The sequence below is a fragment of the Mustela nigripes genome, chromosome 13 (genome assembly GCF_022355385.1).
Source record: "Mustela nigripes isolate SB6536 chromosome 13, MUSNIG.SB6536, whole genome shotgun sequence".
Taxonomy (NCBI): domain Eukaryota; kingdom Metazoa; phylum Chordata; class Mammalia; order Carnivora; family Mustelidae; genus Mustela; species Mustela nigripes.
Genome location: NC_081569.1, coordinates 105423637 through 105440533, shown reverse-complemented (window position 1 = coordinate 105440533; position 16897 = coordinate 105423637). Strand labels below are relative to the sequence as shown.

The window sequence follows — 16897 nt, the reverse complement described above, 5'->3', positions numbered from 1 at the left end:
TTTTTAATAAATAAATAAATAAATAATATTGCCCAGCCTATTACTTATTTCCATTTCATTTAGATCTCTTGCTGTGATTTTGTCCTGTACTTTCATTTGGGACATATTCTTCTGTCTCCTCATTTTGACTAGCTCTGTGTCTGTTCCCATGTGGCAGGAATATCAGTTGGGTCTCCTGCTCTTGAAAGCAATGGACTTAGGAAGAAGGGATCCTGTAATGCTCTGCAGTGCAGTGTCTCTTGTGCACCAGAAATTGGTGCCTCAGGAGGATCTCGTGTGTGTATTGCGTGCTCCCTATTTCTGTGGTAGAGCCATGTTTGCCTTCAGTCCAGCTGTCTGCAGTGGCTCTCTCTGAATATCTCAGGACTTCATCCCTGTGCTGTTAGCTATGTTTGGGGTCATGTTGGGCTTGAGCTGAGTCAGGCTAGGCATTTGCCAGAGCTGTGGTAGCACTGAACTGTAAGGTGCTCTCACTGTGTTTGTCCTCTAAGAAGCTTTCATTGGTGAGTGGGGCCTGAAGTCAGACCAGATGTCTGCCCCCAGCCCACTGCAGGGGTCTGAATCAGACAAATGTGTATGGTTATCTTCCCCTCTCCCTGGGACAGGCATCACTTTGGAATGGTGCTGGCCTCAATCAGGGATGATTGCACAGTGTGAGGCTAGTGGCACTGCGTTGGAGGGACTCCTGCTAAGGGTGGGTCTACAAGAGAATGTGGGTGGGTAAACATTGTTATAAAATTGTGTGCTGGTCTGCTGCAAGAGGGGACCTATGGCCTGGAGAACTGCCAAGGGCAGGTCTGTGGAAGAATACAGGGGTGGGGCATGAGGTGCCAGCAAGGTCATGGCTGCTCTGCTGTGGGAGGGGAGCTGGAGCCACTTTAGAAAACTGCCTCACCAGAATGGAGGGGGGAGGTTTGAGGAACAGTGTAAGGGCAGGGTGTGCTGTTAGTAAGCTAGGCAGGAGTGTCCAGGCTGCACTGGTTCCTAAAGGTGTCTATGTATTTAGTCTGGGGGTCTGGGAAGAGAAATGGTGCCTGCCAGCTATTTTCTCCTGGAAGTCATCCAAAGATCCCTGCCCCTACAGTACATGCTCTGAGATTGGTAAATAAAACCTCCTTCCTGTGTACACCAGCCATTTTTCAAACTGCTGCTTCCATACTGTATATTGGTGGGGCTCTTCATTGTGATTTATCTTTAAGGGTGGGAACTACGTTTTCTGTTGCAAAGTCGAAACCACTATTCCAGGTGTTGAGCCCCATTTAACTGCAAGAACTCAAAGTTAGGCCCATCTGTTTTTCAAAGCCAGTGTTGTGGGGATTCATCTTCCCAGTGTGGCTCCCCCTTGCCTGGGATGGCTGATGAGGGGTCTTTTCTTTTCCCTCTCTGTGCCTGTGGTGTCTCTCTCTCCTAAGGATCAGTTTGGCTCCTGGCCATGTCTCTGCACCTCCTATCCTTTTCAATGTGGCCTCTTCTCAACAGTTAGCTGTGGAGAGTCCATTCTGCCAGTTTTCAGATTGCTTACTGGGTTATTTGCCCTGATGTGGGTGATTTCTGTGTATTTCTGTGGGACAAAGTGTGCTTAGGAGTCTCCTATTCTGCCATCTCTCATTGTGGTTTTGATTTGCATTCCCTGATCATTAGTGATGTTGAGGATTTTTTCATATGTGTGTTGGCCATCTGTATGTCGTCTTTGGAAAAATGTCTTTTCATGTCCTCTGTGCATTTTTTAACTGGATTGTTTGGGCTTTTGGTGTTGAGTTGTATAAGTTCTTCATATATATTTTTGATATTAAGCGCTTATCAAATATATCATTTGCAAATATCTTCTCCCATTCAGTAGGTTGCCTTTTGTTTTGTTAATGATTTCCACCACTGTGCAAAACTATTTATTTTGATGTAGTCCCAATAGTTTATTCTTGCTTTTTTCCTCTTTGTTTAAGGAAACATATCTAGGAAAATGTTTTTATTTCTGGTATCAAAGAAATTACTGCCTATGTTTTCATCTAAGAATTTTATGGTTTCCAGTCTCACATTTAGGTCTTTAGCCCATTTTGAGTTTATCTCTGTGTATAGGGTAATAAAATTGTCCAGTTTCATTCTTTTGCATGTAGATGTGAAGTTTTCCAAGCACTATTTTTATTTTTTAAGGGAGGTGCAGGGACAGAAGAAGAGGGAGAGAGAGAATCTCAAGCAGACTCCATGTCCAACATGGAGCCCAACTTCGGGCTTGATCCTGCAGCCCTGAGATCATGACCTGAGCTCTGAAATCAAGAGTCAGATGTTTAATTGACAGAGCCACCCAGACACCCCTAAAAGCACTAAGTTTTTACCAACCCCTCACATTTATGTATATTATGTCATACTTTACATTTTTTTAAAAATGTATCCTTTGGCTTATTTTTATAGATATAATTGATTTTATTCCTTTTGTGCTTTACCTCTATATTGGTTTTATAAGTGATTAATCTACTTTTACTAAATGTTTGCATTTATGTGTGAAATTTTTTTCCTTTTATAGTTTTCTTACTCCTGATTATGGCAGTTTTTTTTTGCCCCACTTAAAGGATGCCCATTAACATTTCTTATTAAGTCTGATTTGCTGAATAGAATATTCTCAGTTGTAGGTTCTTTTTTCTTTCAGCACTTTGAATATGTTATGCCACTTTCTTCTGGCCCATAAAGTTTCTGCTGAAAAATCAGCTAATAGGTTTATAGGGTTTTCCTTGTATATATTATTTTCTTTTGTTGTTTTTAAAATTATCACTATGTTTTGTCATTTTAATTATTATGTGTGGACTGCCTTGCATAAATTTTGTTGGGTGCTCTCTCTGCTTCCTGGGCCGGAACGTCTCTTTCTTTTCTCAAATTAGGACAGTTTTCAGCTATTATTTTTTCAAATAAATTTTCTGCCTCCTCTGTCTCTTCTGAGATCCTTATAATGCTTATGTTACTACACTTGGTGACATCACTGAGTGCCCTTAACCTATTCTCATTTTCTTTTTTTTTTTTTTTAAGATTTTATTTATTTATTTGAAAGAGAACACAAGTAGGCAGAGAGGCAGGCAGAGAGAGAGAGAGAGAAAGAGGGAAGCAGGCTTCCTGCGGAGCAGGGAGCCCGATGCGGGGCTCGATCCCAGGACCCTGAGATCATGACTCAAGCTGAAGGCAGCAGCCCAAACCACTGAGCCACCCAGGCACCCCCTATTCTCATTTTCTATTATATTTTTTTCTCTTTGCTTTTCAGCTTGGTTGCTTTCCGTTACATCTGTCTTCCAGATCACTGATCTGTTCTTCTGCCTCCTCTACTCTGCTATGGATTTCCTCTAATGTATTTTTCATTGCAGTTATTGAGTTCATCTCTGCCTCGGTTTTATGTTCTGTATCTCTCTATGGAATGTCTAACTGAGATCTTCCACTCATTTTTCAAGTCCAGTAAGTATCCTTATGACCATAAATTTGAGTTGCCTAACAAGCATATTGCTTATTTCTATTTCATGTAGCTCTTTTGCCGTGGTTTTATCATGTTTTTTTCCTTTGGCACTTACTCCTCTGTCTCCTCATTTTGTCTAACTCTGCTTTTCCCCCCTATGTATTATAGAAGTTAGTTACATATCTTGATCTTGAAAGTAAGTAGTGGCCTTTTGAAGAGGAGGTCTGGTAGTACCCAATTATGCAATGCTCCCTGTTCATCAGAGTCAAGCATTTCAATTGGCATCTCTTTTCTGGGTTGTGTGAACCCCACTATTGTGGCTGAAACATGTTTCCCTATAGTTAGATCCATTGCAATGGTCCCCTTTGCCTGTGTTATGTGCACCAGACAGTGTTTGGTCCCTGTGCTGTTAAAGGGACAGTCTGCTGAGGGCTTGTAGTTAGGTGATGTCAGCATTCAAACCAGAAGCTTCCATCAGCCCATCTGCTGGGGCTGTAGTTGCACAGAGCCATAGGGCATTCTCCTTTCTTTGTCCCTGAGAGGCTTTGTTGGTTGGTGGAGCTTGCACTTAGATCAGATGCCTGCCCCCAGTCTGCTGGGGCTGCCATCTCACTGATCAGCAGGGCACTCTCACTGTGTTGCCAGCCATAAGGTTCAGCTGTTGGGACTGTGGGCACACTGGCATGTGTGGATGTCTTCTTCTTTCTCCAGGGCAGGAGTCACTTTGGAGGGATGCCTTTGGAGTATGGCCAGTTGGATTGGGCATCTCTGCAGGGGAATGCAGGGGCAGGGTACTAGTTACAAGATAGGTGGAGAGCATTCATCCTGCTTCCTGCAAGTGTCTGGCCAGCAAGGTTGATGGGAAGCAGGGAGGAAGAGAAATGGCACCCATCACCACATTTGTTCTATAATGATCTCCTTAAGATCATTGCCCCTCCAACATACAATCTGAGATTAGTAAATAAATTTTCCTAACTGCCCTAGGCAATTTCAAACAGCTGCTTCTATGCTGTGTCTCAGCAGGATTATTTGTTTTGTTGGCTCCTTAAAGGTGAAGACTCAGTTTCTTATTGTCCTCCAGTTCTCCAGCTTTCCCAGAGCAAAACCTATTGATTTTTGAAGTACTAGAGTTAAGCCTTGCTGATTGTAAAGACTCGTGAATTTAAGTCCCACTAGTTTTCAAAGTTAAAATATTACAGAGACTTCTCTTTCCAGTGTGGGTTCCTCATGCCTGGGGTACCTGGCATGAGGCCTGATCTTCTGGCTTCCTGTAGTATCTTTCTTCTTTGTGGTTAGTTTTCTGGGATTTGGGTTCCTAAACTTGTCTCTGCCACTCCTACACATTTCAACGTGGCCCTCTCTCTATGCAAGTCCATTCTGCTAGTCTTTGGATCACTTTCAAAGATAGTTGCACAGATATAGCTGTTATCTCAGTGTGTCCATGGTTGAGATGAGCTCAGGACCCTCTTACTCCACCATCTTCCCAGAATTGAATCAACTCTGGAGTTTTAAATATCAAGTTTTTCTAAGGGAAGGTATACATAGCCTCTGCTGATGATTCAGGAATTAATTATAACCCCTCTCTGAATGTGGTTCAGGCAATCTAAAACACCGGTGCCCTGCTTATTTAACTCTGAGATAATTGTGGGTTTTATGTTTGAGCAGGAAAAAGTGAAGCAAGAACTCAAATACTTACGAGATCAAGAAAGCCATAAGATTAAAAATCATTTTGAAACTCTAAAGAACTTAGAAAATGAAATCTATGTGCATGACTTAAAAGTAGATGCTTTGCTCCTGGAAAATGAAAAATTGAGAAAAGTAAGTTCAAGAACACTTCACTTTGCATGATGGTTTTGGTTAGTTGCCTAGACCTATAATATAGTTACATGAGAAAGGGAGACTTAAAACATTTGAAATAAAGACTAAGTACATATAAAATAGTGCACAAATCATAAGTGAAACACTAAGTGAATACACACAGGTAACCAGCACCCAGATCTAGAAACAAAGCATTAACAGTATCCAGATATCATCTATGTTCTTTCCTGCCACTAACCTCCCCACAAAGTAAAGTAACAGTATACTGGCTTCTAACACCAAAGACTAGTTTTGTCTGTTTCTGAACATCATATGTATGGAATATTACAGTATGTACTCTTGCTCAATACTGTGTTTGCAAAGTACATCTTTATTATATTGAATGCAGTTATAGTTTGTTCAGCCTTGGTTCCATACATAGTATTCAAGTTTATAACTATACTACAATTTACATACTCTTGGAGGGGGGTTACAGAATTTCTAGCTGGGGCTATTATGAATAGAGTTGTCATGAACATTCTAGTACATGTGTTTTCAGGAACATATGTACATAATTCTGTGGGGTATACCCCTCAAGTGGAATCACAGAGCCATACAAATGTGGACAATCCACTCTTGTGCACAGTGCCATCTCCCAGAGAAATTTCAGATCACTCCTAGCAGGGTATGTGAGAACACCACTGGTTCCACATTATTGCCAAACTTTGGTTATTTATTTTTTTTTCCTACTTGACCATCTGGAGAGTTTGTAGTGGTATCCCATTGTGGTTTTAGTTTGCATTTTCCTGATGATCAAATGAAGCATCTATTCATGTGTTGGTGGCCATTTGTATACATCTTTGTTTAGTACCTGTTCAAGTGTTTTGCCCATTTAAAAATTTAAGTTGTATGTCGGTTTTGCATTGATTGTATCATTCTTTCTTTCTTTTTTTTTTTTTTAAGTAAACCACAGTGACCTCAAAGTATCAGTGTATCCCAAGTGTTTTGCATAATGGCTCACATGGAAAAGGGACTCAGGCCCATGTTACCCTCACAGTAACCTTTAATGTGGATAATATATATTATGTCCCTTTTATAGATGAGGAAATCAAGGTTCTACATTTTTAATAACTTTTAACAGCTAGAAAAAGAAGAAGTCCCTTGGCAATAAGACTCTAAGGGAAAAATCCTTTTACCTGTCTGGGTACTCTTTTTCATCAGGTCAACTGCAACAGTTATACACCAATATCATGTGTTTCTGGTAGAATTAAAATGGCATAAGTGGTACTAATGTACTTTGAAAAAGTAAATGTGCTCCAGAGTCTGGGTACCAGCATCACTAACCTGCACATGTGTAATACATCTTCTTTCTTCTAGCCCTTGCAGCAGTCTTATAAGGCATTTCGTCTACCCATGGAAATATTCCACAAGATTATCTTCCTGTCAAGATGACATAGATAATTTATTAAAATACTTGGAATTTTTATTGCTACTTTGGTAATGGATAAGCAAATGGATGACTTTGTGAAAGACTGATTCTATAAGTTCTGTTTTCTAGTTTATTGTCCATCTACTAGGTCCTGAATAATGCTGTTTATCTTATTCACTCCCCACTCTGTTCTACTGGTTACATCCCTTCTCTCAGCAGACATTTTAAGCACCCACAGAGTCCCTAGCCTTGGGGAAGTCTCAGTGAATACAGAGATGGGTAAGACACCACCCCAAGTCCTTAGGAAGCTCATCATCTAGCTAAGGAAATGGGCAAATAAATGGATAAATTAAAATTCAGTATGTTTACACATTTGAGAGTTATGGGAAACCAGACAAGTCTACAAACTGTAATTCACATTCAAAGAGGGGGCAAGAATGTCATCTTCGATGTGGCCTGCAGAGGTTTTCATGCTGGTTTACTACAAAACTAGCCAAGTCACACAGACTGACACAAGATCAAGGGCCCATAAGTAGATCCTATAACATGCTTATAAACAATTCTATGTCTTCTGTGGTAGTAGTAGTAGATGCAATTTCTTTTTAAAAAAAAAAAACCATTTTACAGCATTTCAAAAAATGAATTTATTTATTTGACACAGAGAGAGAGAGAAGGAGGGAGAGATATCACAAGTAGGCAGAGAGGCAGGCAGAGAGAAAGGGGGAACCAGGCTCCGCACTGAGCAGAGAGCCCGATGAGGGGCTCAATCCCAGGACCCTGGGACCATGACCTGAGCTGAAGGCAGAGGCTTAACCCACTGAGCCACCCAGGCGCCCCCTAGGTACAATTTCTAAGATTTTTGTTTTAATCAGTAATTTATAGTATTTGACTATTTCCCTCTTGAAACAGAATCAATGCCATTTTTATATCCAAAGCCCATGCTTTCAAAGTTCCCAGAGACTTTAGCGTTTAGTATTCCTGAGCACTGGGTGGTCAGAACAGAAAACGATGAATTTAATACCCAAACCACTACTACCACCATCACTCAACCCAGTGAAACATCCGAATGGAGTGAGCAATTCTGTGGGGTCTCCAGACTTGATAACTCCTCTCTCTGAGGTCTTATGCTGAACCCCTCCAGTCTAGAAGCATGGCTGCCTTGGTACTTTTCCTGCACACACATTTCACAACACAGAACACTTTTTTGTTTGTGGGCACATTGCATTTAGGCAGAATACCTTTTAATATCTTTTTGTGGCAAATTGTGTTCAGAATGCCATGTTTTGTCAGGTGCTTAAATGCTTATTGAGAAGCCAGATCCTTTCTCTCCTTCACCAGAATATAGCCTGGACAAGGGCTCTTCTCGCCACTGTTAACCTTTGTACTGAGAGCAGTCAGTGGCATGAAGAATCAATAGATGTGTGCCAAATGACTGCATGGATAATTTACGGTAACTAAACTGCTTAAAGCAATCATATGTCTTTCATTTCCAGTATATTGCATATATGAAGAACAAGATAGAACAGTACAGAAAAGGAGAAGATGATCTCAAGTCCACATCAAGTGAACTGTCTTGTCAATTGACAGCTCATCAGAGTAAGTAATATATCATGGGTGATCTGAACATATAAAAAATAAGTTTTTTGTTTTATTTAAATAAATTTACTGACTTGCATACAATAAATAAGTCCATCTACAGTTCATGAGTTTTAATAAATGTACATGCCACTGTAACCACTGCTACTTCAAGCAAGATGGAGAACATACTATCCCTGCAAAACTTCTCACATCCCTTTGTTGTTGGTTTCCCACTCTGCAGTGCCTGGAAACCATCTTCCCTTCCCTCATTCCTTCCCTCTCCCATTTCCTCTCCCCTTCCCTTTCCTTTTCTCTCCCCTTCCTTCCTTTCCTCCCTCCCTCTTCCTCTTTCCTTCATTTTTTTCTTTCCTTCTTCCTTCCCTTCCCTTTCCTTCCTCCTTATTATTTCTGTCCCCTTTTCTCCTCTTTCCCTCTCTCTCTCCTTCCTTCCTCCCTTCCTTCCTTCTTTCATCTTCTTCCCTTTCTTTCTTTCCTATTTTATTTTTATTTTGAGGGATAAAAAGTGAAAGATAGCATGAGAATAGGGGGAGGAGCAGAGGGGAAGGTGGGGGGGGGAGAACCTCAAGCAGACTCCACGCTGAGAATGGAGCCTGATGTGGGGCTCAATCTCACACCCTGAGATCATGACCAAGAGTTGAAGCTTAACCATCTAATCTACCCAGGTGCCCCGATCTGCTTTTTTTTTTCTTTTTTTTTTTTTCAATTTATTTATTTTCAGAAAAACAGTATTCATTATTTTTTCACCACACCCAGTGCCCGATCTGCTTTTTGTCAATAAGGATTAGAAACAAATGGAATGATGAAATACACTTATGTACCTGGATTCTTGCACTCAGCAAATTTTTAAAAAATATTTTTTATTATGTTGTTAGTCACCATACAGTATATCATTAGTTTTTGATGTCATCTTCTAAGATTCATTGTTTACATATAAAACCCAGTGCTTCATGCAAGAAGTACCCTCCTTAATACCCATCACCCAGCCAACCCATCCCCCTAAGCCCCTCCCCTCTAAAACCCTCAGTTTGTTTCTTGAGTCCACAGTCTCTCATGGTTTGTCTCCCCTTCCAATTTCCCCCTTTCATTTTTCCCTTCATCCTCCTAATGTCCTCCATGCTAGTCCTTATGTTCCACAAATGAAACCATGATAATTGACTTTCTCTGCTTGACTTATTTCACTCAGCATATTCTCCTCCAGCTCTGTCCATGTTGATAGAAAAGTTGGGTATTCATCCTTTCTGATGGCTGGGTAATATTCCACTGTGTATATGGACCACATCTTTATCTATTTGTCTCAGCAAACTTTTTTTTTTTAGATCCATTCATCTATCATTGCCTTGCTCCTTTTTATAGCTCTGTAGTTGTATTCCATTATGTAGATGTACTATATTTTGTTTATTCATTCACCATTTGAAGGACATTTGGATTGTTTCCAGTACTTGGTTACTACTTGGTTACATGTATTTTTGTGAATATTTGTTTTCATTTCTCTTGGGTAAATACTAAGGTGTGGAATTGCTAGAGTCTCATCCCACTAGCAACAGGATACTCCACTCTTCACCAACATTTAAAATTGTCAAAACACTTAACATTTAAGCCATTTTAGTAGGTATATAATGGTATTTTGTTGTGATTTTTATTTGCATTTCTCTGATGACTGATGCTATTGAGTATTTTTTCATGTGCTATTTGACCACTTGTATATCATCCTTTATGAAATGTCTTGAATCAATTATCTATTGCAGCATAACAAATTATTACAAATCACTTACTTTGCTCCTCAATTGGTCATTTGGTGGTAGAAATCACTCATGTCTTCTCTACATGACATGAGCTGGGGCAACTTGATGGCTGGGTGTAATTCAGCAGCTGGGTCTGGAGTCATCTTCAGATACATCTACTCACTGTGACTGGTGTTGCTGCTGACTCACAGCCAGAATTTCCATGTAGTGGCTTGGCCCGCTGCGTTTCAAAAGAAAAGATCCCAGGTACAAGGGGAGGGGACACAGATGCCACCACTAATGGGAGAGGTGTCAATGTGATGTTGTGGGAAGAGCATGTGGGAGGGAATATATTGGGGGGCCATCTCTGGAAAAGTCTGCCCCATTTTTGTCCATATCTTTTGCTCATTACCTTGTGTTGTGTTGTTGAGTTAAAATCTTTGTGTATTCTAGAAATGAGTCCTTTTTCAGTATGAGGCTTCTCATTTTCTTTATATTGTCCTGAAAGAGCAAAAGTTCTTCCTGTGAGTAAAGTCTAGTTTATTTATTTCATCTTTTAAGGGTAGTACGTTTTGTGTTCTAAGATATTTTCACCTAAGCCAGGTTCTCCAAGATTTTCTCCTATGTTTTCTTTTGTAAGTTTTTAGTTTCAGCTCTTATGTCTAGATCTCCAATTCAAGTTCAAATTTTTATACAGTGTGAGGTAAGAGTTGAATTTCATGTTTTCTCTCATGTATATCCAATTGTTCTAGCACCATTTTGAAAAGCTTATCTTCTTAGCATTGTACTACTCCAATGACGTTTTCAAAAATCAATGTTATAAGTCTGTTTCTTATTCTGACTTTATACCAATACCACACTGTCCTGATTACTTTCATGCTCAATCTGGATGTCAGGTAGTGTAAGTTCTCCATGTTTCTGGTTCTCTTTTACAATGATTTTGGCTATTATAGGTCCTTTGATTTTCTTGTAAGCTTTCAAAGACAGCTTATTTGTCTATAAGTACACGCCTGCTGGGATCTTAATTGGGTTTCTATTGAATCCATAAATCAATTTGAGGAGAACTGACATCTTAACAAAATAAAATCTTGCAATCCAAGAACATAGTATACATCTCCATTTATTTGGAACTTATTTTTCACAGCAAGATTTTACAGCTTTTAGGTGTTATATTAGTGGTCCTCAAGACCGTCCTTACGCTCAATGATCAGCTAGGATTCACCAGGCTCAAGTTGCTACACTTCTTGTCCATTATAGTGAAGGATATGGAGTAAAACTAGCAAAGGGCAAAGGCATATGAGGCAAGTGTGGAGGAAACTAGATGCAAAATTGCAAATTGCCACCTGGTGTAGTTGCACAGATGCATTTAATTTCCCCAGTAATGGTACGTGACAGCACCTGCAAAGTGGTGCCACGAAGGGGCCCCTGGACTTCGGCATCCAAGGTACTTACTAGAGGCCGTTGGTCATGAAGATGTGCAGTGCCTGTGAAAACTCAGCTACTCAAGGTGTTCATGTGTTTCTTTTATGCTATTAGGATGGTAAATTGCACCAACTCATTTTTGAATGTTAAACCAATCTCCTGAGATAAAACCTGCTTGTTCAAAAGCTATTATTGTGGGGACGCCTGAGTGGCTCAGTGGGTTAAAGCCTCTGCTTTCGGCTCAGGTCCTGAACCCAGGTTTCTGGGATGGAGCCCCTGCATCGGGCTCTCTGCTCAGCAGGGAGCCTGCTTTCCTTCCTCTCTCTCTGCCTGCCTCTCTGCCTACTTGTGATCTCTGTCAAATAAATTTTAAAAAAAAGAAAGAAAGAAGGAAAAAAAAGCTATTATTGTATTTATATATTGCTGGGTCCAATTTGCTAATCTTTGTACAGATTTTTGTGTCTGTGTGCAAACCTGCTTTGTTTTGCTTGCACTTAGGTCTGGAAAGTACCCTCCAGCAGAAAGCCAGGTGATCGTTAAGGCTTGCCTCATTTGTCACCCCTCCTTCAAGTGTCCCATTTCTGTGCTGCCCATTCTCCAGTACCTGAAAACTGGATATTAAAACAGATATATTCAGGGTACCTCTTTGGCTTAGTCAATAGAGCATGTGACTCTTGATCTCAAGAATGTGAGTTCAAGTCCCATACCAGGCATGAAGCCTACTAAATTTAACATATTTCCTCCTTGTTTACAGTGAGTGGGCAAGTCTAATTCAGTTATTCTGTCATTTTGGGAGTGGAAATTTTTAGATAAGCAATTTTTGAAAAACAAATAGCACTACTTTCATAAAAATTTTCACATTTCTGTAACCCTTGTATTTCAAAAATCTTTTATTTTAGCGGAGTATTTGGATTTGTGGGATGACTTTCATGCTACAGTTAAGGTGAGCTTTTTTTTGCCTCCATAAATATAATATTCCTAATAATAATCACCTACCTAATGTTTGTGTGTATGTGTGTACCTGTGTGCCTCCATAAGGTAGGGGGCCAGGATTGGGGGGATCGACAGTGTTAGTACACTCATCATATCTTAACATGAGTGCTCTGTATTGTTTAAAAAAAAAAAACAACAAATTCACCTGAGTAAATTTTAAACATCTTATTGGCTCTGTTCAATGATTCATGAATCAGGCAACATCCCAGCTAGCAGATTAAAAGGTGCTCTGAGGAGCTATACAAGAGGCTGAAGGGAGCTGGAACCTGGTAGTTATACTAAGCACAAAAAGCAGGTTGATTATTGCAAGATTAGTTTCCTTTAGGGGGTGGCAGGGATTATTAGGCAGATGACCTAACTGGTGCTGATGAGGTGGTTCCTGATAGACTGGTGTAAGATTCCATTTCTGAGAGAGCCAAAACTGTAATTAAATCGATTCTGTTTGGTGACGTGAGGCTTTGCCTAGGTGACTCCATTTGGAGCTGTTGTCTTTTTAGCGGGGCCAAATGTCACTAAAATCTTAATCTTTTGGGACACTGTCTTCCTCCACCCCACCTCCACCTGCAAACACAAATCGCACACACACTATTTTAGGACAGATTTGTCAGGTTGAAGTCCATCTGTCCTCCATGTTTTACCTGCCCTGCTCCTCTCACCGCTCTCCCCCCTCCAAAGGCTGCTAGGTGGAGTTTAAATCCTGGCTTTGCCACTCTCTTGAGTATTTAAAGTTTACATATGATTCTGGCTCAGACTTTAACCTTTTCCAGATGAGGCTACTGAGGTTCACAGTTTAAGTAACTTTGCCCAAGACCAAACAGTTAATGAACCTATGGGGATTTAAAGCTCAGATCTAGCCTGGTTCCAAAGTTTTTTCTCTTCAGCTGTAAGCCATGCCGATTATGCCCTGAAGTTCCATGCAGCTCTGAAGGTGAGCGGGCTTCTTATTCAGCCCCCATCCCTGCCAAGGTTAGAGGTAGTGAGCATTCCATTCAATTGTCTCATTTGCTAATCTGTTTTCTTCTGAGATCTTCTACAGAACTTTGTAAATGCGATATGGACATTTATTTTGCATGAGTAATACCAATTTTACATACATATTTTTGTCTTAGGTATGATTCACTCAGTGTTTTTATTTATTTGGTTGGAATTTATATTCACACATCCCAAAATATTATTTTTTTAAAGGAACTGGTAAGCAGTGGTGATGAGATTTTGCAAGAAATAAAAAACCTAACAACGAAGCTGAAGGAAAGAGATGAAAACATTGAACATATCAGCATTTGGCTAGAAGGGAATCTTGACGAGTTGCGTGATCTTATGGAACAGGAATCAGAAACAGACCTCCATAGTAAGTAACTTCTCAAAGCTTTGGGTAACAAAGAACCTCTTGTTATTTTACTGTAGCCAGTACTATCAAAAAGGCATTTAAAAATCTAACCAAATAACGTCATTATCCCTAACAATCCTTCCCCCATTTATGTCACATTCACCTAAACATTTCTCATTTGTGGGGTCAAATGTGGCAATGCAGCAGTGTTGGAGAAATGTCCAAAAGAACTATGAGAGAACCTAACTGGGGAAGAGACTTGACCCTAGTTAAGGAATGGGGAGAGGGCTCTGAAGGACCAGAAATTGAGCTGAAAGCACAAGGAAGTTTTCTGGCTTCCTTAACTCCTCTTATTTCTGTTCCTGGAGCACTGGCACTGTGGGGCTTTGAAGGTAGGTGGGCCTAGGCTCAGATATTGGCTCTGCTTATTACATGTTATTTAATCTCTACTCCCCAGTTTCCCTGGTTGTAAAATATGGATAGTTAACTGCAAGTTATAGAGCATCAGACCCAAATTAGGCACTCATCAGATCTCTTGAAATCTAGCACCCTCCTCTGGGAGATGATAGTCAACCGCAGCTCCTTGGATTACCTGACCATCTCTGAGCCACCTGTAATCTAGCTTTTGGATTTTCCCTGTTGAATGGCTGTGCTCAAGGATGGAACTTCTAGGGGCGCCTGAGTGGCTCAGTGGGTTAAAGCCTCTGCCTTTGGCTCAGGTCATGATCCCAGGGTCCTGGGATCGAGTCCTGCATCGGGCTCTCTGCTCCTCAAGGAGGAGAGCCTGCTTCCTCCTCTCCCTCTGCCTGCCTCTCTGCCTACTTGTGATCTTTGTCTGTCAAATAAATAAATAAAAATCTTTTAAAGGATGGAACTTCTAGAGAAGGCCTGATCTCTTCCAGCTCAACAGCTCTTACTTGTCCTCTTCTGGACACCATCTGTCACTGCAGCTGTGCAGATCCTGGCCCTCTCCTTCCGGAATGCTGCACCAAGCTCCAGAAGCAGATGGAGCACCTTTGAGCCTGGCAAGAGAGCAAATGCTGCAGTCACTAAGCTGAATAAGACCCGGTCCCTGAACCTCGATGTGCATACACTGAGAGAACAAACAAGGAAAGAGCATATATAAGGGATTCCTTCTAGTGAGTGGCTGTGAGAGGATAAAGAGAGGAACCTCCAAGCTTTTTTTTAGGTGTTGGGAATACATAGGGATGTCTTCCTGAGAGGGCAATAGATGTGCTCTGGCCGAGGACTGTGATAGCATGGCTGAGTGGGTATGTGCTGGGGATTCCGACTGGCACATGTGGAGGACAGGCTTATCAGACCTTAAAATGCCAGATTTATCTTGAAAATGAAGATCGTTAACTTTTTGCCTTAACATTCCTTCTTGCAAATAAAAGGTAAACAAGCTAACTCTCAGTGTGTATTCCTAAATCAAATAGTAACTGAGTATAGATTATTTTTTGAGAAGTATTAAAAATAATTGTTTTAAAATTCTAGAAGTCCCCAAGTCTTATATAACAAGTTACAGATAAATAACTTGTGTATTAACCAAATATTTTCACTTGATATGTGCAGTACAGAAAACTTTTTTTAAGGTCAAGGGATATTTTAAAAGAAATAACAAATTTGTCTACATTGTCATCACCTTTTTACTATGGTGATGAGGACCTGAGAGTTGTATTTTGATCATTTAATTCTGGAAAAGAAACATTAAGGCAGAATCAAAATTTCAGTAAGGTAATTTTAAAAGTTTGCTGAAAAATTGTCAAAAGGTCTCTTGAAAAAATTAAGCATCTGAACTAAGAAGAGTTTTCTCTAGAACTAAGAAGAGTTTTCCCTAAACTCTAAGAAGAGTTTACCATACTCTCAAGCATTAGAATCACCTGTAAGAGGTTTAAAAACATCCTTCTGCTCAGCCTGTACCCTAGGCCAATTCTAAATCTCTCGGAGTGGGACCCAGGCATGTTTTAGACCTCTCTCCAGTGGGCTCCAATGGGTCGCCAAATCTTGCAAACAAACAGTTTTAGACAAATAAATAACCATGTAATTGTTAAATTTATCAGTTGACCCAAATCAAAATATTTTGACCTTTAAATTACCTATCCAGCACTGGTTAGCAAAATAATTACCATGCACTATAGCAGTGAGAGTTGTAATGCCCTATAAGGACATAAGTTAAAACTGAACAAAGCTGAGCCAGGACAAAGGTGATTTGTTTATATGTTTAATAACCACGTTTTAACAGATCATTTAGTAACATTAGCAACCACAGTTGCTATGATTTGTTCTGGTCTTGTTCTTAAAGCAAATGAAAAATGCACATACCTATTTAAGTATTCCTGAGAATCTTTGCATTTGAAGAATTATAATTACTTGCATGGTTTTTCCTCTTGCACACACATTTTTCTGCTAGAATAGGAAATCAGAAAAGATAATTGTTAAAATGGCTCCATTTTAACAATTGTCCCTCCATGTGGAGGGACAGATATGGTCCTGGTAATCAGATACATGGCTCCCTACACCTCCCTCCCCTGCCACACCATGTCCCAGATTACACAATTGTCCAGTTGAGGATTCTTTGGGAAATTTAGAATTTTAATGCACACTAATAGCCACCCAAACTTGTGTGACATACACAGAATTTTTGCATTTTATTTTTACTCTTACAGAAAAGAAGAAACAAATCCGTATCAAAAAAGTCCATCCCCCGGTGGTTGAATGTACTATGAAAAACATTAACAAAGAAAAGCTAACAAAATAACTTGAAGGCTACAATTGCTGTGAATTTAAAAGGCACAAACAAAACTATAAAACAAGTGAGTGCACTTTCTTTCATATTTTGCAATGGTCAATGGATGTCCTAAGTTTAACAAACCTGCATAATCCCCACTAAATAGAATCTGTAAATAACCTTCTAAACAATACAAATGGAGAAAATGGCCAGATTATTAGGTTAAGTGCCAAAAAAAAACTTATTTTGCTCCCACATGGATCTCTTAAAGGGTTCCGAGCATAAAATCCACAGCACACCCATTAATAACTAACCACAGAAAAACTGTATCTTGTATATATTCTGTATTTAGTTTTAGAAGGTATCAATTTTAAGATGCATCCTAATTCAGAGATGTCACAATGTGAAAAAAGTTTCAGGATCAACATGGCATTGTCTATATATCCTT

General features: G+C 40.0%; 1 protein-coding gene across 1 annotated transcript in view; it reads left to right on the top strand.

The window, feature by feature from the left end:
* Window positions 1–16820, top strand: part of CCDC175 (coiled-coil domain containing 175) — a 68670-nt gene extending 51850 nt beyond the window's left edge. The window contains exons 16-20 of the mRNA XM_059373316.1: window positions 5096–5248; window positions 8150–8252; window positions 12298–12341; window positions 13577–13739; window positions 16388–16820. Of these exons, the coding sequence (XP_059229299.1) occupies window positions 5096–5248; window positions 8150–8252; window positions 12298–12341; window positions 13577–13739; window positions 16388–16479 (555 nt within the window). The 3' untranslated portion in view covers window positions 16480–16820. The remainder of the gene's footprint in view (window positions 1–5095; window positions 5249–8149; window positions 8253–12297; window positions 12342–13576; window positions 13740–16387) is intronic.
* Window positions 16821–16897: the final 77 nt, after the last annotated feature.